The sequence below is a fragment of the Etheostoma cragini genome, chromosome 12, assembly GCF_013103735.1.
Source record: "Etheostoma cragini isolate CJK2018 chromosome 12, CSU_Ecrag_1.0, whole genome shotgun sequence".
NCBI classification, from domain to species: Eukaryota; Metazoa; Chordata; class Actinopteri; order Perciformes; family Percidae; genus Etheostoma; species Etheostoma cragini.
This window is the reverse complement of record NC_048418.1, coordinates 7,998,043-8,022,881: the sequence shown is the minus strand read 5'-3', so window position 1 is coordinate 8,022,881 and position 24,839 is coordinate 7,998,043. Positions and strand designations below refer to the sequence as shown.

Genomic DNA, 24,839 nt, shown 5'->3' with positions numbered 1-24,839 from the left:
TAATATTAAAATATATATACATGGGAAAAGTAACTCCATTTACATACTGTGAATCGTTTTTGAATCAAAAATCGATATTGAACTGAATCATGAGCCTAAAAATGGGAATCAAATCGAATCGTGACATTTTCTGAATGAATCACCCCTATAGTTAGAGAGTGTCTAATTAGTATCCAAGTCAAAGTATGGCTTCCTTATTGTCTACACTGGGGCCTTTTTAGCTCACAGACATAGCTGCAAAAAAAACTGCCTCACACGTGCACTGGCATATGCACACACTCACAGCTGGAGATGTGTTGCATTGTACATTAGTGTATTCTGGGTGCCCAGAGTGGTCCACGATTATGTTAATCCATAAGAGCTGGCTGCAAAAGTGAGATAACGAGATGCTTACTGAGCTCCACCTCAAATGCAACACAATGATATTTTAAACTGAGACAGGGAATCTGCAAATTGGTCTCTAGTATTTTTGCACATAGTCTCGTGGAGCATGTAAGGGTCTTGAATTTCCTTTGACTCACTCTGCAACTTTTATCTCCAGCACGGCTCTCTTTATCCCTCCCATGCTTTGTTTAGCTCTAGAGATATTTTAGGCCATAAATCCTATTTTGGCACCTGTCAATTTATCTACAGACATCTCTATTTCTATATGTCTAGCCAGTGCAGATCCTTCTGTTCTCTTAATAGAATAGTTTGAAATTATGTTCTTATTTGTTTTTTTTGCCTAGAGTTAGATGAGGAAATTGATACCACTCTCGTGTCCGTATGGTAGATATGCTACGGACAGCAGATTAGCTTTTAGCAAGGGTCTCCTAACGGTTTCCAGGCTAAGGACCTCTTAGCTGCAAGATAGATAGAGGAGGGACCCCCTAAAACTATTGTTTAAATTTGAGTTGCGTATGAAACTGGGCCTACAATAATGTCTAAGGTGGCAAGCTTTTTATGGTGCATACAATACTATGGTATTAATAGTTATTGACATATTCATATAGTTATACATTATGTTTTAATGTGCGATTCAATCATTAAGCTTAACTATATCTGTGTGTGATAATTAGTAAGCCTGTTCTGTGAAATTGACAAATAGGCCAATGTATCATTGCTGGTAATATGTTGGAGTCATGTTAATGTAAGTGTAAGTTTAAGTAAAAAAAAAATTATCAAACTATAATTTGGTCCTGTACCGCCTGTCTAATACCTCTGGCTTATAGCATGAAACATGAGGAAACCACTAGTTGGGCTTTAGTGGAGGAGGGTAACCAAATCTGTCAACCCAAAACATAAAAAAACATAAAACAAAAGTTGTAAAACAACTATTTACCATTTTACAAGGGGTCAGTGTGACAATTTCTTGGACTTAGTCCGGCTCCCAAATTGTGATTTTAACACTTTGGATCAACATGTTAATTAGTGAGCTTTAGAGGTCCTGGTATTTGGATTCAACTAAACCGGCTCAACAGCCAGTCTAGCCGTTACCTCATGTTTCCAGTCTTTATGCAAAGCTAAGCTAACCAGCTGCTGGCAGTAACTTCAATTCAGTTCTCAGTCTTAGCAAAAAAAAGTATTTGATGTTGATGTTGTCATAAGTTGATGTTGCTATGACGTTGACCTTGTTTTCCACATAGTGCAAAGCCACCATGCTATACAGCACGCTAGACAGCCCCAGGAAAGCAGCTTTTTTCCTACACTTCTCTTGCCTTGAACTTCTCCCGGTAACATCACACCATGTTCCCTATAGGGCACTCGACCTCTGACCCCAGAGGACTGCCACTGTGCCATTGATGTTTAGGGGGTTGAAGAGGTAGTTAAATGCTGACCCTGGATTAATTACTGCAGCACTTCTTTGATATTTAGCCTACCACTGGCAAAAGGACAACTAGCCTGCTTGAAGAACAAACATGCAAAAGCCATACTCCTCTATAGTGGATCCTATGAATATCTCTGGGGGATTTAAAAATGTGAATGAAGGGGCTTTGACAGTTAAAAGTTGAACATGGTGGTACAACTCAAGTATTCACGAGAGGTTGTTAATCCACTTTTCAAAAGGATTTATTAATAGGCCAACTTAGAATAGACTGTGTAGATGCCTGCAAGCACTTCTATCTTCCAGCTGTTACATAAAATTTAATGAATTCAGCATCTAGGATACCAGGAGAGAGAGAAAGAAAGAAAGAGAGAGAGAGAGAGAGAGAGAGAGAGAGAGAGAGAGAGAGAGAGAGAGAGAGAGAGAGAGAGAGAGAGAGAGAGAGAGAGAGAGAGAGAGAGAGAGACGGCTAGAGCAATATTTCTGAACATAAATAAATGTGAAACAAAATAAGGAGGCCCTCGGTACAGACGGTTAAATACAGCAGATTCAGGTTTTGATATATTGCTACTTATTATGAGTTTGAATGCAAACATATGATGATTGAATATTTTACATAAACTTAAGGGAAAAAACAGCCCTGAAGCTACAGTACCAAAGCACCCTCTAGTGACAGGTGATGGTTCTATGCATGATTTACAACACAAGCTTTAGTAACAGTTTACTAAGATCAAACTTTTTCAAACTTAACAGCAATTTGACCTCAGAAAAAATGCTTTCACTACTGTCTGTAAACAGTTTTTCTCCATATTAAATATACAACAAATAATTTAATCTGTTTAACATGACTGATGTGAACTGCCTGCACTCTAACACTGTATCTGCAACCTCATGTTTAGCACATTTTAGGCACAGCTCAACAATGAATTCAATAAAATCAATGTATTGCTCTTTGTCAAGCGTTTCCAGGCCCCACCTGGTTGTAGAAGGACCCTGAGTGACTTTAGAGTTGCTCTACCATGTGCAAGATGCTGTCTGAAAGTCCTTTAACGTCGGCGTGAGTGTCGGGATGTGCAGACAAAGCCTTCAGAAGTTCCGTCAAGCCCTCCTTCTCCATCATGCTGCTGTAATGTGAAGCTAGAGGACAGAGAGAAGATGAGAACATGAGAGAGGAATGGAAGCTTCCAGTGATCGAGCCCACCACCACTCGACTAATAATACTTCAGGGAAGTCTACATGAATCTATTAAACATTATTTTGGTTTCAATATTTGTGGCAAATTAAATTATAATAGATAGCACAATATCTAAAATGTATAGAGCTATAACTGACGATTACTGTCAGTGATTGTTTCCTGGATTAATTGTTTAGTCCAGTCACTCAAACGTTTTATACCATGTACCACTTGAGACAATGTTAGGCTATCCCAATAATGGCCCAATCTTTTTTTGTTTGTTATTGTTGATAGGCACAGCCACGCTGATCCACCTTCCTGCTCCAACTGATTAAAAATGTAAGATAACTCAGGTCTTATCTCCTTAATGTTTTGCATCATTTGTTACTAGCAGGTGCTGTGGAGACTTCACCGCCGCTGCTAAGGGGCGAATAGCACATAGTTTCAACAGGGCTGCTCGAAATATTCTCTTCCTCATACACACCTCTCTTTCTAATAGTTTGGAGACATGACTGCAGTGTTTTTGAATCATTCATTTCACCTCTGCTAACTATCCTGCCATCACAGCTCGTAACTAATTATGGATGGATGAGCACTCTGTTCATTTACGTATCTGTGTAGCAAGTTGACTGAAACAAAGATATTACACTTAAAGAAACACTTTCTTAAAATTACATTTAACTGATTATTATTGGAAATGTTGAAGTTTGTATTTAAATGTAGTATTATTAATATCATTATTTTTTTTATATATATACCATCTGCATATCACTAGAGGTAGCTCCTAGTACCGTGGTTTTTGAGAACCAGTGGTTTAGTCTATAAAATGTCAGAAATAGTGAAAAATACCTATCTCAGTCAAAGGTGATGCCTTCAAATGTCTTGTTTTGTCAACCAACAGTCCAAAACCAAAATATATTCAGTTTAATATAAGACAGAGAAAAGCAGCCAGGAAATGTTAGCGAATCTAAAAAAAAAACAATAATTTTCTATAATTTTTGAAACAATTCAATGATTAATAACAGTTATACACACACAGTCCTGTATGCCGCCCAATTATCCTCACAGTAGTCTGTTTGTGTGTCTTACTGTTTTGACTGCAGACCAGATGTATGGCCCACACTGCCCACAGCTGCACTCCTGAGGGCTGCAAAGTCTGAAGCAGAGGGCAAAATGGACGGAACGACCTGAATGTAGACACAAGGAGACACTCGCATTATAAGTAATTCTGAGCAGTTTTCATTGGTTAATTTTGGGCTTAAATTAAACAGACAGTAAATTTTCTTTGGCACCAATGCTACCAAGGAAATGTAAACGAGGTGTCACTAGATTTTAAATTAGATTATTGTGATTGTCTGCCCTTTCTATTGCAGACCTCAGCAGATATCCAAATTAGGGATATAACGATTACTGGTGTAACGGGAAACCACGATAAAAATGTTAAAGAAAACAGTTACAGTTTTCATTATAAATATTATTATCACGGTGGATTACCACGGTGTGGAAACTGTGTGTTTAATCCTTCCCAGCGTCAGTGGAGTCTCCTGAAGTTACCGCGCAGGTGCACAGCGTAGCCTACAACGTGTGTTTCTTGAAGTTGGAATCATGGCAGAAGGAGGAGATGACAGCCCTCAGGACATCTATCAGCCCTCAGAACTAAGTCCGAAGCATGGGCATATTTTGGTTATAATAAGAATGCCGAAAGACAGCTGATGGAAGATAGTTATTCTGTCTGCAGAACGTGCGGAAAAAAAGTTGCTGCTAAAGGCTTTGAACACACCTTTAAAAATACCGGGATAATACCGAAAACCGTGATAATTTTGGTCACTATAACCGTGGGGTCATTTTTCATACCGTTATATCCCTAATCCAAATTAATAAACCTATGGTATACTGGGAATTACAATTGGGTTTATTCTACAGTGTTTCAAACAATCCATATATTACATTTATATTTAATCTGATATGGAATTGAACAAGCAGAATAAGTAAATTCATTAAAAATTACTTCTAAACAGCTTTTTCCGTCTGTGTTGTCCAGTTTGCATTTCTCTCACCTGTAAGAGACCATTTCTCTCTCGAGTTGGGTCCATGTCATTATGGATGCATGCTGCAAAGAAAGAAAGACCAAAAGAGCCAAAGGTGAATTTTACCCCGTACTAAATGCAGAACAGAATCCAAAACGTTTGACACACACCAGCTGCTTCAGTATGGTGCTGCGGAGCTCGTCGCCCAGGGTCCAGGCCTCTGGTCTGGAGGCTAGCTGTGCCAGAGTCCCCCCTGCAAAGTACCGGACCCCCACCTCCACCTGGGAGTCCTGCACCAGGCTGAGGATGTGCTCCAGCAGGTCCTCCTGCATCAGGTCCGCCTGCAACACCTCCACCTCTGCTATGTTGTTCTGTAACACAGAGATACAAATGATAGCAGTGGTGACAGCAATATCAACATTATGTCAGACCCTAAAGGTGGATTTAATTTGATTCCTATTGGTCAAAATAATTCAAATTTGAATTATATTTTACTGTAGCACACATGGCACATGATCACAAACCCATTCTGACCTAACAACACACACACACACACACACACACACACGCACACACACACACACACACACACACACAGACACCCTACCAGGAGGCCAAGAACTTTCTGCTGAATGGACGGTTCTGTGTAGTAGGACTGCAACACAAACCAAAGGACGGCATGAGATGGTGATGGGGTGTGTGTGTGTGTGTGTGTGTGTGTGTGCGCATTTTTGTATTAATGTCAGTGTATTCCTGGAGTTCTACTACCTCAAGAACCTCCTCGTAGAGCTCCAGGCCCTGGCACTCGATGAAATTGCAAGCAGCGGTGGGCATCTCATCCGTCAGGTTCCACAAAGCACTCAGAGCAAACTTCAGAGTGGAGTCCACCGCTCCCACCATGGCTTTCTGCTGCACAATAGCCAGTAGCTGCTGCAAGATGGAGCAAATGAGAAATGGAAAAAATATGAGACAGATGGGAGTGATAGAGAGGGACGAGGAAACATGTAAGCGCCAAAAAAGAAAAAAAGAAAATCAACTTTTGTAAATAAATTTGTAGTGAAACATCCTGTGGAAATATTGAATTTGAGTAATGGATACAATAATTTATATATTAATAAGTGGCACCAGGCGTACAATAAGCACTGAATAACTGAAGCGTAGAGAGAAGCTTGATTACATACACAAAGAGAGAAATAGAGAGGTGTAATTGAATAACGGTAAACCGTGAAGGACGAGTTCATGGAGCAATGTGGTGACAGTGAGTAAATGAGTATATGTACAGGGTAGGTAATGGAAAACAGAGCAGGTGAGAAAGACAGAGGGAATGGGGGAGAGAGAGAAAGAGAACCAGAATACACTCCTGCATATCTAGTGTTAAGCCGGGGACGTTGTGTAAGTTTGAAACTAAATACCGTGAAAGTGTTAATGTACCTTCATAATAAAGACGTCCTTGCCCAGCTGAGCGGTGTCCTCTGTGGACAACTGCAAATAAAACAAAAGATGAGTGTTTCTAGAACTAGTTGTACATTATCGCACAAGGAAAAATGGCCACTATTGAACTGCACTAAATGAAAGCATAAATCTGGCCGTTGAGACTAGCATCACAGAGGTACAGGAGGCGACTAAAGCACAGGGATCTTAACAGGTAGGACTAACAGCTGCTGTACTATTTCCCTGCAGCAGACTAGCGCACAGTCAGTGGGTAGTGTCTTGACCTTGGCCACCAGAATGGAGATGACAGCCACAGCCATCCTCTGAAGGGTAGGATCCTCATGGCTGCACAGCCAGTTAATCCCCAGCATGGCTGCTAAATACCTGAACCATGATCACATTATGGATATAAGGAACACAGTATTACAAAAATATACAAGTGTTGTTTAGAGAAGCCTTGGGGAAATCTGAGTTCTGGTCTGCACTTTTGCATCTGCAGTGGACTATTTCTTTTGGCACTTTCACATTTCAAGACAAAATATATTTTAGCTGGATCACAATTTGTTGGAAAAATACTACAGTGCCACTCTATGAGCGCACTGATTACCTTGGCTACTGCGTAACCGTGAACTCAGGCGTCATATTATAACTGGAAGAAATTAACTAACTTGTCAAAAGGGACATCCTGAAGGATGTAGTCACTGCAGAGCGCCAGTAGACAGTTCTTTTGCACCTGGAGGGATGGAAACAGTTTAAGAACTGAAGAACCATATGGGTGTAAAAAGAATATGGGTATATATGTGTGTATGAGGTATTATGGAGTAACTGCAAATACTGTCTAAAGGTGGCAGAATGGGAGTTGCAACCAAATATTAGGTCAGACTCTAAAATCTCTGGATGACACACCAGCTGGTAGCAACAGAGCCATTCTGTGCAACATGTTGCTGTTGTGTAACTACACATCAGCATAATGGATCTGTAATGTGAAACGTTGAGCATGTCAACCTGACCTGTTGGTGGCTGGGGAAGGTCTTCATGGCATACAGCAGCTGGGTGACAGTGGAGCTGAGCAGGCTGAGAGGCATGGCCTCCGCCAGGTCCTGGGTGGTCAGGTTGAACACACACGCTGTGGCCACCAGGTGGACATGCAGGGAGGTGGTGTGGCTCTGCATTGCACTAAGAACCAGCTGCAGGAAACCAGATGTTTATTCAAAATTAGATGTGCTTCAGAATAAGATTACCTGAATCACTCAAACTTCATCAGTAGAGGACAGTGATGGAACAGGGCATCTCACAGATTTTATTAGTGTGTAACACTCCTACATCTGTGAGGTTGCACTGCGTTATTTATCTGTGAGGCTCTAAATAGAAACTGCCTCTTTATGTCTTCTTTCCAAGCCCGACTACATACAGTAATTATAGTGTCAGGTCAGAGGACATTTTAAATGTAGCTGTACAGCTGTGCAGGGAGATAAAACAAACAAAAAAACTGGTTTGACATGCTAGGCTCCGTCCTTAAGGGCATTCTGTCACAAAAACATTTTAATTATCTTATTTGTGCTTTTTCAGTTTTGAACCGTTATACTTGAACATTAAATGCTACTTGAAATTGTTTCTTTTACAGTGTAAAAATGGCTTGTTGTTGAGAATTTCTGTGTTTTTCTGTGCTTATACTGTATGTTTATTCTTTTGAACAGGAAATCTTGGTCTCAGTGGGACTTCCTGTTATTTAAATAAAAGATGAACTAACGAACTACAGCATCTCATCCTGCAGACAATACAGTAAGTGGAGATATTGTGCAACACTAGAGTCAAACATCATAAAAGAAATCATTATCAATTGCACACACGTTGCACTTGCCGGACCACTATAAGGTGACTCGACAGATTCAACAGCAATCATTTGCGGCAAATCAGTTGCTTCTTGATGGCGCTAACGTTAGCACATAGTAGTGAGGAGCGACATGATGGAAAAGGAAGAAAACGGAGATCCCAGAGATTAGGCAGACAAGCAGCAAGACACTCCAATCATCCTCGACCTCATCTGAGAGAGATGTTTGAGATGATAGGCTTCAAGAATGACTCTTGGCCAATGCCCTGGGGAGCTTCTTAATTAATGTCTGCTTAGTAATGCATAAGCCATATTTGAGCACATACACATACATGTAGATTCCTTTAAATGTTAAGGGAAAGATTAAAAATAGAAACTGGATCTGTGAATTCTCAAAGAATCACAATTGAATTCATATCTTTCACATATTCCGTCAGAATCTTAATAACCCAGTCTCTGTCACAATAATCATATATGTGATGTTAAAGGCCTATTGGCAGATATCCATTTAGAATGTAGCCAACGGCATAATAGAGAGCCTTTTTTCCGTGTCCACTGAAGTTTCTCAGCTTGCTCTCTAGTAACATTTGTGTGGTCCAGGTAGCTTTGCAGTCAGTTGCAAGGCTACTTTTACGTTTATACTTTAAGTAAATTTCCAAGGCTGTATTTTGTTACTTTTACTTGAGTAAAGAAGTTAAATCAGTACTTTTCATTTTACCAGAGTATTTTTCAACACAAGTATCTACACTCCTACTTGTGTACGGGAAGTGAATACTTTTGCAATTTCTGAGTAAAAGTACCAATACTTTCACAAAAAAAAGTACAAGTGAAATTATCTATCTGAAAAACTACTCAAGTCAATGTAATAAGTAGTTCATTTAAAATGTACTTTAATTAAAACTGACTTGGTTACATTACAAAAAATAACTGTAAAACAAGGCAGGGGAATCTTTCCCGTGTCGTGAAAATAGGACAAGGGGTCAGCTAGCATTTCTACTGAATCAGTCTCTGAACCGTTGTTGCTTGCCTATTCCACTTTCATCTCGTTCTTAATCTCCGACTCCTTTAGAAAGACTTTTGCGCCTGGTAGGCAGCCTAGATGATGATTTGTCACTGTAGTGATTTCAGGCGCAATTGTTTTTTTTATGTCATTACTTTCCACCTCTGGTCAAACAATCATACAAGTTTTAAACAATCCTTACTTGGAAGAACCTAAATCACAGTTCTTCCAGACTGACTATCTAGTTTTCCTATGCAAAAAGGGCTAATTGATATTTTTGATGTGTTCACGTTTAGTTTTACCTTGGAATAAAGTGGTTTCCAACCTTTACTCATATGTTGTTTTAGCAATTACTTTTGTGAATACAATGTAATCCACAACCTGACAAAAATGATGACCTGTGTTGTAATAAATACAAGTCTGTTTTAAAGCTATTGCTTAAACACAATGCTTGTACCTTTAGTATGTCTGGTCGTGGTTTGTCAATGTCAGTGGTTAGATTGTAGAGATGGATGAGGGCCTCTCGTACAAAACACTCACGGTCTCTGTACCTTCTCAGGGCCTCACACACCTGGTCCTCATTAGCCTCTCCAGTTACCTGAACATACACAGCACATCAGTATTGTCAGAGAGACAGGAAATGCAGCGGGCATTTTCAGTACATACCCAAACAAAGCCTCAAGTCAAAGACAAATAAGAAACTTATGTTTTATGAGAGTCAAGCTCATGTTTCTGCCTATAACATTTTTTAACGTCCTGAAATCTCATTGCATGATGTTAACTCTGTGCCCCATGCTAGCACTAGCTCCTTACTTTGAGGTTTTTGTGTGAGGACAGGACATCACAGGAGCTAGCCTTGGTGGCTAGCAGGCCCAAGAAGACCAGCCCACATCTTGCCTCCACAAAGGCCATGACTGCTGCTTCAGTGACTCTCTTCCGCCCAGAAATATCTAGAGAAACAAGGGAAGGGAGGATCTGAGGACTCCCCTCCAGAAGCTGCCGCAATGTCTCATCCCCATCTTTCCCGTCACTGTCATCCACAGCAAAATGGTCCTCTGAAAAGTCTAGATGCCTGAGAGCGTGAAGTTGACCAAAGACAAAGAGCAACCTTGCAGACGACATATCTAGCTGGCGTAGCCGGTGAGCGATCAAAGATCTCAGGGTGTTTTTGCAATCAAGGAGTGCGTTAAGCGTTGAGACGGCACTACAGGAGATGTTCAGGCTCTCCAGCTGAGGGAGAGTGCAGATGTCCTCAAGGACAGCATCAGTCAGGTCTGTGTTGGCAAGGTTAAGCGTCCTCAAGCCCTGCAGGGAGCTGAAGCCAACACGGGTCCCTCCCTCCTCCGCCAGAGACTCTGAGTCCACCTGTAGCCCAGTGAGGGACAACCTCCGCAGACTGGATCTGCATTCCGGGTTGGAGGCCAGGCCTATGACGATGTTAGCCCCAGTGAGGCCGCCAGAGACCCAGGAGGCGTCTAGTTCCTGGAGCCGGTGAGGGCAAATGGCCAGCCGGAAAGCTTCTGTTGACACTGGGCAGCAGCGAATAAAGGCTCGGCGCAGTCGGAGCTCTTTGCAATTTCGGAAAATCCCAACAGTTGTGTCATTCAGTATGCCTTGTAGGGGGAAGGAAACAGAGGGACGTTGTAGGAGAAAGTAGCATCAGTTTTAACCACATTGATGTTCATGAAATACATTTTCAGCCTGGCATAGTACACTGTCAATTAATAAAGTGTCTGGTGGTAGGTAAAGGATAATGCTATTCAGACATTCTAATTATCAGTTGTTTATACAGAAAGTTGCGCATTTGAAGAATTCTAACTAAATGTCAGGTCACATTTGTCTTCTTTTTTTTTTATATATATTTTGGGGCATTTTAAGGAATTTATTTACAGAGGACTGCTGAAGTCATGAAAGGGGAGAGGGAAGTGACATGAAAGGGGAGAGTGAGGGGGAAGGACATGCAGCAAAGGACCGCGGGTCCGACTCGAACCCGCAACCGCTGCATCTATGGGTGCCTGCTCTTCCAGGTGAGTTTACCTGGCGCCCCATTGGTCCCTTTTTAACAACTTTGCAAACTAGGCTACTATCACGTGGTGGCTACAGTTGCCCTCCGTTGTTGATATGGATGTTGTGAAGCCTTTTTCTGTCCTCCTGACGTACCTTTAGTTGCCATCTTACGCAGTAACTGGTCTGCCATCTCTTGTGGGAATAGCGGGGCCCAGCTGAGGAAAATGGAGCCGTCTGCTCGCTTGCTGCACAGAGCATCCAGGCTGCGGCACACCTGAGCCAAGCAGAGTTCACACAGGGCCTGGGGGCCTTCAGCATCCTGCAACACATCAGTAGGTAATCAGAAGAGTCATACTATAGTGGATAATTACATTACAAATTTAGGTCGTATATGCACATGTGCACTTATCTTAAAGGGTCAGGCTAATTACTGAAAAGACACTATAGGCCTATATTTGACCAAACTTTTTAGGTGAAAAGACCATTTAAAAGTTATTAATAAGTCTGTATGGAACAGGGTGTAAAATATTTATCTATGAATACGTTTTTGTTTGTTCACATTAAATACATCTGTAAAGGGCATACTGTAGGCCAAGCCTATAGCCCAGCAGTCAGGTTTGGACAAACTTTTTACTTGAATGAGAAAGTGTGTCCACACTTCTGACTGGTACTGCAATGGCTGGTGGGATCACGAACTGCCATGAGACTGGGCTGGACTATGTCAGTGTTCTTCTTCTTCAGGGGGCTCAACCTCAGGGCTCAACAGATCCACAGTGACACATGATACATTACGCTGCTGGAGTCTAATTTTATACGCAACACAGCACACAGCAAAGCGCATTTAAATCACCTAATCCAACCGGTCTCTGAGAGGATACGTGGACAAAAGCAATGGGTCCTACAACGCAGTGTATTCGCTAAACGTTTGTCACTGACACAAAGTTCACGACAGCAAAACATTGGCAACATTTTACAGAAGGGGACGGGGTCAAACTCACCATGCTCGAAAGGTAAACGGTCGACAGGGAAATAAAATAGGCTTAATAACGGCAGCACCGTTTAGTAATGTTTTCAATTAAAACCCGTCATTATTTTAGTCCATTTCTTTCCTTTAAATCCAAGAAAATTTGCGTTTTTTCATACAGTCGTTGCTAACCGTCGAGTAGCTTGCCAATAGACCGTTAACAAATATAAAGTCTATGGTACCAACTGACCTGTCCCAAGCTGACCGCCTCCTATTGGTCAATACGCATGACGTCACGGTCAGTGAGCGATTGCTTGTGCTAATACTCTTTTAATCCCTATTTACTCGACTTGTAACTTTCTACTATCTATCTACGTTCTGCAAGTCAATGCACATGCATGCATGAAGCAGTGGTGGAATGTAACTAAGTACATTTACTGTACCTGAATACACATCTGAGCTAGGCTACTGAGAATTTCCCATTTTATGTGACTTTATACTTCACTCTCAGAGGCAAATATTGTACTTTTTACTTCACTAAATTTGTCTGACAGCTTTAGTTGCTACTCACAAATTGTAGGACCCCCTTTTATCCAATGAAAACATTGTAGTCTCCAACTTTGGTGATTACTGGTTATATTGTTTTCTAATAAACTGAAGGATTAAGTGTTCCTTTATAGGTTGAGGAAATTCTCCTATACTTCTTAAATTAATAAACTGTAGAAATTCTTCTTGGATTAGCTGGAAAATGCATTGTCACAAGTGAAGGATCTCATAAAAAGTTGACTATTTAGATACCTGGGGTTCTCACAGGACAGCGACGCTCGTTTAAGGTTTTAACGAATGATGATCGTGTAGAATATCATGCATTGCTGTAGATATCCATCCACAGCAGTTTAATGCAACATGCACATTAATGGATGAGTAACCTAAAGTTAATTCAAAATAATATATTAACACAGCCAGGGACCATTTTTCTACAAATGAGTACTTTTACTTTTGATACTTTAAGTAAAATTGAATTGGAGGTAGAGGGGGTAATAAACTTGTTTAGCCACAAGGAGGGGAGAGAGAGACAGACAGAAAAGGAGAGAGAGAGGCAGAGAGAGAGAGAGAGAGAAAGAGAGAGAGAGTGTAAACAGACTTTCTAAGAGCAAGGGCAAATATGACAAGGGTGCACCTCATTCATGGACAAATACAAGAAGTGGAGAAAGGAAGTGCTAAAATATCCTTTTATTGTTACATTTGGGTACAAACAGATAACAATCTTATTTAAATTAAGTAAAAAATTCAAATTGAGAGAAGACACAACCAGCACTTTAGGAAATGTGTCCTTTATCACCTACTACAGTGTTTCTCAAATGGGGGCTCGTGTACCCCTAGGAGTAGTTTAGAGTACTGCAGTGATACATACAATTTTTTTAATGCAATTTAAAAAATATCAGTTGTACATAATTCCTTAAATAATGTACACAATAATAAGAAATTATTTTAGTCATGGATTTTAAACGTTTAAAATGTAGCATTTTAGTTGTGATTTTGTTGTTGTAAATCAGACACGGGTGGCGTAGCGCTCTATTGTGCCTCTTTATTTGGGCATTTTTTTTGTTTTGCACTAATCAGGGAGTACTTGGCTGAAACCATTGCCCTGTGAATACCATGCATTAATTATGAGCAGTTCCACCAAAGAGAGGTTATTTTTCTTTCTTATCCCTTTCATTCCCTCCACGTCAGATTTATCATCGGCCCCACAGGTGGGTGTGACCCACAGGTTGGATAACACTGATCTATACTACACTAGGGTTGGGCTAGTCACTGTAAATGTGATGCATATACAGATCATAGTTTTTAGACATGGGACAAATTAGCCCAAACTGTATTTATTAGCTTCTTTCAGTAACAGCTTCCTCCCAAACATGTTCTTCTACATATAATTTATTTAAATTGGACAAGCTCTGTTACATAAAACCGACCACCATGGAGACAAACTATCTCGCGCACGTGCACACGTGTGTTCTCAAACATGCATGAGTCACAAGCAAGCATCCACACACATGAACTCTACATTATGAATGTCCTGCCTCTATTGTTCACAAGCAAATCTCTCCTCCCACATGCTGAAGTATGTCTCCCCACGCAGAGAATCCCCATGCATCAAAGCCTGTGCTTCCTCCTCAATCCAAAACATTTAGCCAAGGGGCATTCTTTATTGTCTGCAAAGCTCTGCATATTGTCCTCATAATCAAATAAACACAGCTGCCAATAGCGCTTGGATTGCTACATGAGACACCCCATATATGGAGCAAAGGCAGCAGAAACGCTCATGCTCACATCCAAAACAGACCTCCCTATTTAATATGCTCAGGCTACTGGATTGCCAGAATCACGTTGGCATTCGAGTGGAGATGATGGAAAACAGCTTTGCGATGAAGTAGACTATGATAAATAAATTGTTCCTCTTTATTAATCCCCAGTGGGGAAATTGTAGTTATGTAAATTAAGCTGGCAGCGGTGTGTGTGTGTGTGTGTGTGTGTGTGTGTGTGTGTGTGTGTGTGTGTGTGTGTGTGTGTGTAAAGAAAAATAGTATTTATGTGCATGTCATAAACTTTGACAAGCCTGACAGACACATAGAATGTGTGGGAGATAATATACCATTGAAAACATTACATGATAACAGCTGGACTAATTTTGTGTGTGAGTGTCTTCACCACTGTTGCTGACTCCTGGTTAACTTTATATTAGGAGGAGTCTTTTCTTTCCAAACCGTATGCAAAATTAGAGGAAGAAGGCAGAGCCAAGCCTCCCCTCTGCTCAGACTACAGAAAAACATCACACCATCAGCCTTCCCTCTTTCTGTACATGGACCACCCTCTACTGTTCTCCTAGTGGACGGTGTTTGCTTGTGCCATAGCTGTATGCAGGCCTTCATTGTCAATGACAGCAAAGACAGAGGGAGACTGAGGGTAAGAGAAGGAGAATGGAGAGCATGAACCTGCATAGGCAACACAACTGAGACATCAAGCTGGGTTTTACCTGCACCTCCTGGACCGCTGGACAAACTCACTGATACAGGTAAGATTCATGAAATTAACCTTTATATGTTTTATGCTTTAGAAAACTGCTGAAACATGTATCTTTTTCAATTCATCTATTTGTAAAACATTTCAATTTACTGTTAAGATTAAAGTTATTATAGATCAATGAAAGTTTAGATGAAAGTAGGTTCCTCTAGACATCCATCACTCTTAATGAAGAACTGGGGAGTGACTCTAAAATGCTAAAATTAATAAAAATCCATAACAAAGCCCATGATCATAGTGACCATGTAGTACAGAGCTCATGCAGCACGTGTCCCCTCGGCAGACAGTCTCATCAGTGGCAACATCAGAATAACTTGTGGGCTAATTAAATCAGCTGGCCCTGAGCAAATCCCACAATTAAGTTAGACTGAAAAAAACTTTCTGATGTGCAATATATTTGTGCTGTATGTTAAAATAAAGTTGCAAAAAAAATTTGAGGACGCAAATGTGGCATTCCCAGGGCTTTTTGAGGGTTTTAATCTTTTAATTAGGGATAACAGTCAGAGCTCAGTGGTACCACATTGAGTGAGTGGGCCAATTTGTAGTATCCTTATGTTCCTCTTGGCTAGGAAAAACCATCCACTGCAAAGTTTGACCTGTCTGGTTGCAAGGACTTCATAAATATAGATGAGGTTGCTACATTTGGTCTGGTCTAGCTCTGAGCGAGAAGTAGGAGAATGTACAATTTTTTCAAGTCAACACAAAAACACGGCTGCTGCGGCTGACTTGATGAAGACCAGGCAGGGTGTGAACGACAGAGAGAAACCTGGTGGTAAACACTGCAGATGAGATTCCCAGCCCTGGCTGAGGAGCCTCTGTGTAAACACTGTCACTCCTGTCAGGCCGGAGCCTGTGAGATTCATACTGTGGGGTTGGAGACATGCAGACAAGCCAATTGCCGAGCATGAGCAATTGAATGGGATGACCAGTGATTACAAAAAGACAAGAAAAAGAACTCAACTGGTAATAATAACTAACTGACAGTGCCAAGGTGTTTCTGAGCTCTGGCACATGGCTTTTACCCTAAAGTGCCTTTCCCTTTGCCCTTAGATGGTTTATAATCTATGACAAAACAAACTGCAGCTTGTTCCATATGTTAAAGCTGCTCAACTTTTAAGCTTTTTGATATTAATCTTGGCTCAGGCACTTTCTTTCTGTCAATAAGTCGTGCTTTACACAAAAACTTGATGTTATATATTTCCCTTGAGGCATGTTTTTCCTTAGGCAATGATAAATGGGCACTATGTTGCGACAGCAGCAGTTTGAGCTTAGGTAATGCTCTGGGATTTGTCCCATTAGCTGTGGTCAGGACTCTTCAGTGCAAATAAACATCCAGAGGAGACCACAGAAATGATTCAAAGCCCCTGCTGTCTCTGTCTTGGACTTTTTTTTCTATCAAACCCTCAGCACATTTGTTTTGATGAGCCCCGATATAAAGTGGGTAATATTGTGTGCCTGTCAGAGGTGTTAGATGAAGGTTGCTTAACCTCCTTGGCCATGTATCCAACCAGACTGCCTTCTGGTTGGATGTGGCCCTAAATCAGCCTGAAGTTGGCTAACTATAAGCTCTATTTTCCAGAGCCAAGCCTTACTATGGAATATGAAAGGAGACTCTTTCACTTAGCATGCATTTTTGAACATCACCCTCCCCTGCTCCATTCATTGTCCTGTCAAAACCAATGAGATTAAAGCACAAGCTTTCCTTCCAAAAATAGACTCCAGAAAACATTACTCATAAATCAGGGATTCCTGCTCCCCCTGCTGCTCCTTAAACACATCAATTTATTTTATTCCTTACCAAATTCAAATGTATGTTTGTCCTGCCAGGCAAAAATGGCAGAAGTTAGAGTCAGTGAGGCCCATGATAGACACTTGCTGAATTGTCTGATTTTGCTTGATATACTAGTTTTTGATTTACTTTATGACTCCTGACAGCAGATGATACATCTTTAAAGTGATACCAAAAATATTTTAATTTTCAGTCAAATCTTTTTTGAGATGCATGACAATTCTCTACAGTGCAGGTACACTGAAAGGCTATAGGGGAGTTTCATGGAAGGCCTGAGCCAGGAGATCTACAGAAATATGAAAAACAGATCCCAGCATTTGCACACACCCAGACACCTGATACAGATGTGGTAGGGCCGTAATGAAAGAGAGCCCATGAGGGAATGCATTGAAAATTCAAGTAACGATAACAGATTTTTGGTGGGTGGGTGACACTGCTCTTACTGTACCACAGACGTACCAGATGGCACATCTTACCCTAAGACTGTCTGCAGTAGTCGATATGTGAAACCAGCCGTGTCTTTGCCTCAGTCTGCTAGTTTTCACTTCACTACATCTTAGTGCTAACTTACTTCATAATTAAGCAAGACTATCATGTTGAGTCTTGACTGGAAGCTGTTTTTTGTTTCATGCCAATGTGATTATAGTGGATTAGAGGATAAAAGAAAACATCTGGTAGGAAATTGTACAAAAGTACAAAATTAGAGAGAAAAAGGAAACTTCACTGAAAATACTACTAAATTGAAGAATACGTCAGGGAATATACTACACGAATTCCTCATTCATTCATCGTTCATCATTCATGTAGCCAAAGCTTGACATAGTGTAATCCTCTGTGTCATACCTCCACTGTTGTCCAAAAACTATACAAAAAACTCAACAAGCTACACCGTTGAACTGCCTGACATTTCCCTTTGTTATGATGAACATAGAACTGCAGTTTATTCTAGGGCTGCCAATACTCCCCATCCAACAAATGTATACTAATCTGTGGCTGAAACTTGTCATCAACAAATACACAATTTGCTTCTCTTTGAGTAACATTTGCTACAGTGCTTAGCTGTTTTAGAAAACTGTTGCTTTAGCTAAATGCTAACATCAGCAAGCTAACATGCTCACATAGCAATGTTAACATGCTCACATAGCAATGTTAACATGCTCTAAGAACAATTTTTACCATGTTGACATCATAGTTTTCCATATTTTCATGCTAACACTTGCTTATGAACACTAAACACAAACAGAATGAACAGATGAATAGCATTAGTAAGATTTTGACCTGATGATGGCACTAGATAAAACGTCAGGGGATCACAGTTCACTCTGAGAAGGACATGAATGTGTGTACCAAATGTAATGGCAATATATCTATAAAAGTGCTGACATATTTCACTCCAAAGTGGTGGACCAACTGGACCACTGATGGACATTGTCACACTGCTAGCATTGTAAAAAATGAAACTATAATTTGTGTTCTAATGATTCACGTCTTCAGTAGGAACCAATGGCGTTGGGGCTGATTGCCAAAGACAGAGGAAGTTGAAAAATATTGAGAAATGGACTAAAACGTTGTTGATATTGGTCTTTTTATGTGATTTATGGGATCTCCACATCTCTTTCCTTTTTATAGATCTTTAGCTTGTTTGGTGATAAAGAGAAGAGGAACCATGGGACCTAAAACATGGAGCGTATTTATTCTGTTTGGTCTGTCTTTGTGGGGCTACAGCCAAGCCTTCAAAAAGAACCCCATCCTCTCCCGGATACGAAGGGCTCCAGAGTCCAATGGAGAAAGCAAGAAGTGTTCCTACACCTTTCTGGTTCCTGAGCAGAAGATCACAGGACCCATCTGTGCTGCCCGGGGTTATTCAACCGACAAGGACAGAGTGACGCGCCTGGATGTGGCTTTGGTGCGCGACCTCCTGTCAAAGCAGCGTAGGGAGATGGAAACTTTGAAGCTGGTAGTGGATGTGGATGGCAACTTGGTGAATGAAATGAAGCTGTTGAGGAAAGAAAGCAGGAACATGAACTCCAGAGTAACCCAGCTGTACATGCAGCTGCTGCACGAGATCATCAGGAAGAGGGACAACTCACTGGAGTTGGCGCAGCTGGAGACAGGCATCCTCAACGCCACCACAGAGTCACTGCGCTTGGGATCCAGGTACAGGGAACTCGAGGCCAAATACGCAGCTCTATCTGCAATAGTGAACAACCAGTCCGTGCTGATTGGAGCACTGGAGGAACGCTGTATGCACGTGTACAGCCGCAGGCATGACCAGTCACCCTTGGGACCTCCACTTGTGCAGGTGGTGCCTGAGAACATTCCTGTTAATGTGCCACGATTCACCAATGAGATCCAGAGGGACAACACCCGAGTCTTTGCCCGAGAAAGGGGCTCACGTTCTGGGCCATCTCCCACAAGTGGCACCCTGGAAGTTCAGAAACCTCCAAATAGAAACTTCAGTGCTGAAGGTAAGGGAGTGAGTGAGTGAGTGAGTGACTGACTGAGGGATTCATTCATTCATCCATCTATCCATCCATCCGATAATTTATTAATTGATTCAGGAAGTCCAAAACAATTAAATCATCATAAAATATAGAGCAGTCATGACTTTGCCTGCCAACCATGACAAAATAATAATCACTGAGTTTGAAAACAGCTGCAGGTGGGCTAGTGGGCTCATTTTGAAAGGTTAAAAATTTGCAAACTCAGCTGGATCTCTGCTCCCCGCTTAACAGAAAGAACACAAACCAGGATGGAAATAAAAAGGCTGCTACGTCTTGATTGAGGCAGGGGACCTAAAGCAAAACAAAGAAACCTAACCAGTGCGATTTTGCTCATCAACAGAGTTCCTGACACATTTAGATCGCCCTAGTCCAAGAATAATAAAGTGTGTTGGATTTCAGTGAAGCTGTATATGATAATGATCCCTTACAAGACTGTTCCATTGCATGTAAGACATATACAAAACCCAGGCTGGAATGATAGGCTCCGGAAAACCACAAAGTAGAACGAAGAGACTTTACCTTTACATTTTTATTATTGTTTTATTAGCCGGGAGAGGGGAAAAAGGCAGCCTTTTGATATATGCTTAACCACATAAATTGTTAATGCACTCTAGATAGGCTTGCCAGAGGGCTGTCATAGCTACACTTAAACTTTTTCCCCAAATCTATTTCCTGTAATTGAAAAATCTATTTTGATGCTCCAACATCTTAGTAATTGAGATTGTTGGCGGGAGTTATTACCTTAAGAAAGAGGGGGTTGTTTTACAACTATTTTGCTGTCAAAAACTTTGTCACACACTGGTTTTCTTACCACCTGCCTTCCTGTCTCGATTCACTTTCCTTCAGGCCCGTTCAGAGATTGTCTAGCAGCGCAGGAAGCTGGCCATAGCGACAGCGGTATGTACCTGATCAGACCAGATGAAGCAGAGAGGCCTGTTCAGGCCTGGTGTGAACAGGATATAGACAACGGGGGCTGGACTGTCATCCAGAGCAGGCGAGATGGATCCGTGAACTTCTTCAGGAACTGGGATAACTACAAGGTGATGACACATGACACTTCCGCTGCCCCGTCTGTCTTATTTTTCTCTCTCCTCTTCTGAGCCAACCTGAATATTTCAATCATCCAGAGACAGCAGGGGTGCCGTTATTTGACCCATCTAGAGGCACCATCTGGGGTCTTTGGGACTATTCCGTGGGCCAAAATCCTTGTGTTTTCACTTACTTTAAAGTATAACACCTCCTCAGCAGCACTATTCGTCCGAGGTCATTTGGTTTGAGATTCCCATCATGAAACGTTAGATGGCCCGCTGGGAAAGGTATGTTCCACAGCTCAATCTGCAGGCATTTCTTTCCAAAACCACTACTTCTGTGTTGCTTTCCTGGATGGATGGCTGGTTGGCTTACTACACCACACCGTATAGACCCTCTCATCAGAGCTCTGTGAGAATGAAATGGAGTACATCGCTGCTGGCAGCCTCAGCGATCCACTGTTCCATTTAGCCCGGCCAGGCTTGTGCACGTGTAACTGGAAGCTAAATTGCTCTCTTTAACGTTGATTTTCCTCTGTGCTCTCACAAAAAGCTATCACATTTACACACATATAGCACAAGAGAGGAGGCCCCTTGACTGAAACCCTGCATCATTCATCATCTGCTGGCTCACCCAGCTAATCCACAGTCACAAACCGCAACATTCTCTCCCAAGTGAAGTGTTCTGGAGATACATGGCCAGACGTAGATTGCTCGTGGTTAGTCAAAACAAGCGCCAAGGCCAGTTTCGCCAATAGCCATGATCCAAGAGCTCTGTGGGGTTTAAGCGATGGACCAGCATTCTGAGGATGGATGCTTATTTTCCCGCATAAACCCTACAACATGTCTTACTTAGAAATGTCAAAGAGAAGCTAGCATTCTTTTGCCAGAGCTTTTGTCTTTTGACATTTTGATGTTATCTACAGAACAGCGACCAGAACGTCATCAAAAAGAAAATTCTCATTTGTTTTGTACCAATCCCAAACCCTAATTCACAAACGGGGTATCATGTTCCCAAACAGTTCTCATGTTTCTAAACTCCTCAGGCAACCACATAAAAAAAATGATGCACATTATTTTCTGTAATCTTCCTGCAACCTTCCTTTTAATCTTCCTTTGACTCAGAGCGGCTTTGGCAACATAGATGGGGAATACTGGCTCGGTCTGGAAGGCATCTACAACCTAGGGAGGCAAGGGGACTACAAGCTGCTTGTGGAGCTGGAGGACTGGATGAACAAGAAGGTCTACGCTCAGTACAGCAGCTTCCATTTGGAGCCTGAGAGCGAGGGTTACCGTCTGCGTCTTGGCACCTACCAGGGCAACGCCGGGGACTCTCTGAGCAGCCACAACGGAAAACAGTTCACCACCCTGGATCGAGACAAGGATGCATTCTCAGGTAGATGAACATGGCGTCCCTTTGTACTATTGTAGCATGTAGTTTCCTTTGAACTGCATAATGATGTGTTAGTGAAACTTCAAGCCTCTCTTCAAATGGTGTGATGTTGAGGTTTTACCTGTGATCTGAGTGGATATTAAGCTTTAAAGTTTTCACATCCCATTAGCAAAACTGACATACAACAAAGTTCACTTTAACAAATTTAATGTAAAATTTACAGTAACTTACAGGCAACAATTGGCCAGCAAGCTACTGTGAATTCTTTTTACAGTAAAGGTACCATTTTATGTATTAATTGTAAAATACAAAACAATTAAACACAACATAAGATAAAAAAGTAAAAATACAGTAGTTTACTTTACTATTTACAGTACCATAGTGGCTATATTGTGATTGCCGTAATGCTTTAAATACTGTGATTTCAACTGTAATACTTAGACTACTGTGATTTTGTCATGCCGACAAGGTTTTAATGTAAACTTTGCAGCATTCCACTGTAAAAATCATATACAGTAGTCTTACTGTGAAATCTAAAGTAAATAACTGTAGATTTTGCTGACATTATTTACAGTGTTCCATGTATTGGTCACAAATCAGACACCATCCAGGTAGTTCAATAAAAAAAAAATCCTAACACCTTCTTGAAATTAAACTGTGTTTGCTTCCAATGGGTCTAGATTGAAAGGCAAAACAAAAAGCAATGCATAACATGTAGAAGTTGTAAATATACTTGAATAACTTTCTCTGTGGGAAACGCACTTCACCAGAGAGCTACTTATCACCCTTCCTGTTTCCCCACAACAGGTAACTGTGCCCATTTCCATAAAGGAGGCTGGTGGTACAACGCTTGTGGCCAAGCAAATCTTAACGGTGTCTGGTACACCGGAGGCGTCTACCGCAGCAAATTCCAAGATGGGATGTTCTGGGCCGATTATGGTGGAGGCTTCTATTCTATGAAGTCTGTACGTATGCTGATCAGGCCCATAGACTGAGGAGATACTGTAAGCCAGGCTGGTCCAGGGGCAGCTATGGAGGCCAGGGCAAACTTGAAATGTGACTCTATGTCATCAGCAACTGGTTGATCCTTGATAAAAGAACTACACCAATGAAGTTTACCAACCATCAGTAGTGAGTTGAACGGCCTCCTGTAACAGACATGGACTCTGCGTGAACATTCTCTTTATATGATAATGTGATGCACACATAGAGGGATTTAGGGAACATGACTGTTTAAAGCTGTACAGCTTCTTTACCAACCCAATACATATTATAGTAAAGGGAAATTAAGAGTTTGTCAGCTAAATAATGGAAGACAAGGCGCCCCCATCCTAACAGAACTTCATTGGTATTTAATTTATAAGCTTATGGCATCACAGGATTTAGATGTGCTCTTCCTAGCTGGTCAAGAAAAACATGGAAACACTCATACATGTTATTTCACTTCTGCTATAATTGGTGGGAGCTGGAAAATACATTTAGTTTATACCTATGTATATTCAGATTCTGTATCCACTTTAAGATCTGAAAAATCCAACACCTCAAGGACTTAGAGAAAGGAAGGTGGTTTAAATACTGTACGTGTTTTATGTAGTTTATGTAACAGTTTTGCTTTTTGTCAGTTTTGCTTTTTCCCCCCTACACTTAAAATGACTTTTAAACTGTATGTTAAACTACTTTCTTCAAGTGCAGATGACCAGAAACGATAATTTATGTGTAAAATTAACTTATCATAACATTGAAAAGGGCCAGGTGTCCTGAGGGAATAGTAAATGATTCTACAGCACAAGAAAAAAAAAAAACTAATTTCCTTCACTTTTCAAATGACAATCATTCTCAAAGTGCGCTTGCACGTATGGAAATTGCTGTAATATGTTTTTCTCATTTGGCTGTTGATTACATTTCAGTATGATTCTGAGAAAAACAAGCATTGTTGGGGGAAAAAAAACGTTTGAATTGCGTTGTGTTTTTAGTGGTTATCAAGCACAAAAAAAATATGCCGACCAAGCGTGTTGAGAGTTATAGGCAATGGGACAGACAACGAGAAACACATTGCTAAAAACCAGACAGGATGAAGAAAGAAAAGGAGAGGAGGGAGGGGGGTGGGATGAACTGGGATGGAATCGGTCCAAATTTCCAAGTTATCCCAACCCCCCTCCCCCTTTTTCCTTTTAAATACAGAGAAATTTACATTCTTTCCACACAAATGTGCTTGAACTGTATGTTTTTGTAAAATATCTTTCATTGACAAAGTCATGGGTGCCTGCACTCTGTAATCACCGGAATGGAAGGAAAGCACCATCCTTTTGGGGGGAACCATACCAGAGTAGAGGGGAGCCAAGCTTTTTGGTTTTTTTATTAGTTGGTCTTTGAACAACAGCGTTGCATCCAATAGCCTTTGGTCTCTGAGCCAAAAATAGACCCTCAAATTTTGAGCTGTTTTTTTCTTCTTGACCACAATAGTCCTCACACCCATCTTTTTTACAGACTTTTATAAAGCAACAAAACACAAAGCAGGAAGACCAGTCAAACCCAGTTGGACAGGGGAACATGTTTATGAACATGTAAATAAAACCAGCGTCCAATAAAAACAACAGCACAATGTTAAAATGAAACAGCAAAAAAAAGCTGAAACCAATGAGTCACAATACTTGGCAGAACAATATTTCACAACTAGTCAATAAACAGAGAACATTTAGATGTCACTTCAAAGGATGTTCTTGCTCTATTGGATTCAAATGAACTCCTTTCATGCACCATGCTGATTTATACGGTTAACCAAGCCCTTATTAGTACTTGACTTTTT

At 41.1% G+C, this 24,839-nt stretch overlaps 2 protein-coding genes across 2 annotated transcripts; one reads left to right on the top strand and one right to left on the bottom strand.

The window, feature by feature from the left end:
- Positions 1-2,031: 2,031 nt before the first annotated feature.
- On the bottom strand, positions 2,032-12,477 carry LOC117954344 (protein zyg-11 homolog). The gene is made up of 15 exons (XM_034888086.1): positions 12,273-12,477; positions 11,428-11,593; positions 10,081-10,880; positions 9,725-9,865; positions 7,447-7,623; positions 7,105-7,169; positions 6,721-6,820; positions 6,437-6,487; positions 5,774-5,935; positions 5,613-5,660; positions 5,176-5,376; positions 5,036-5,088; positions 4,068-4,165; positions 2,823-2,941; positions 2,032-2,140 (listed from the first exon to the last, which is right to left on the bottom strand). Exons 1-15 carry the CDS (start codon positions 12,273-12,275, stop codon positions 2,114-2,116), a joined length of 2,211 nt encoding a protein of 736 aa, XP_034743977.1. The 5' UTR covers positions 12,276-12,477; the 3' UTR covers positions 2,032-2,113.
- A 2,612-nt stretch (positions 12,478-15,089) lies between these two features.
- angptl1b (angiopoietin-like 1b) lies at positions 15,090-24,738 on the top strand. Its single transcript, XM_034888093.1, has 5 exons — positions 15,090-15,311; positions 18,738-19,576; positions 20,459-20,652; positions 21,766-22,036; positions 22,841-24,738. The coding sequence occupies exons 2-5, from the start codon at positions 18,775-18,777 to the stop codon at positions 23,026-23,028; spliced, it is 1,455 nt and encodes a 484-aa protein (XP_034743984.1). The 5' UTR covers positions 15,090-15,311; positions 18,738-18,774; the 3' UTR covers positions 23,029-24,738.
- The last annotated feature ends 101 nt before the right edge of the window (positions 24,739-24,839 follow it).

What these genes read in the sequence shown, in the direction of transcription:
- angptl1b (XM_034888093.1), top strand. Translation starts at nt 18,775, where the DNA reads ATGGGACCTAAAACATGGAGCGTATTTATTCTGTTTGGTCTGTCTTTG. An exon ending in TAGAAACTTCAGTGCTGAAG is followed by an intron (nt 19,577 to 20,458) that starts GTAAGGGAGTGA and finishes ACTTTCCTTCAG; the next exon opens with GCCCGTTCAGAGATTGTCTA. An exon ending in AGACAAGGATGCATTCTCAG is followed by an intron (nt 22,037 to 22,840) that starts GTAGATGAACAT and finishes TCCCCACAACAG; the next exon opens with GTAACTGTGCCCATTTCCAT.
- LOC117954344 (XM_034888086.1), bottom strand. An exon ending in GCGTAAGATGGCAACTAAAG is followed by an intron (nt 10,881 to 11,427) that starts GTACGTCAGGAG and finishes TCCCCCTACAAG; the next exon opens with GCATACTGAATGACACAACT. An exon ending in GCACCATACTGAAGCAGCTG is followed by an intron (nt 5,089 to 5,175) that starts GTGTGTGTCAAA and finishes CTTTCTTTGCAG; the next exon opens with CATGCATCCATAATGACATG.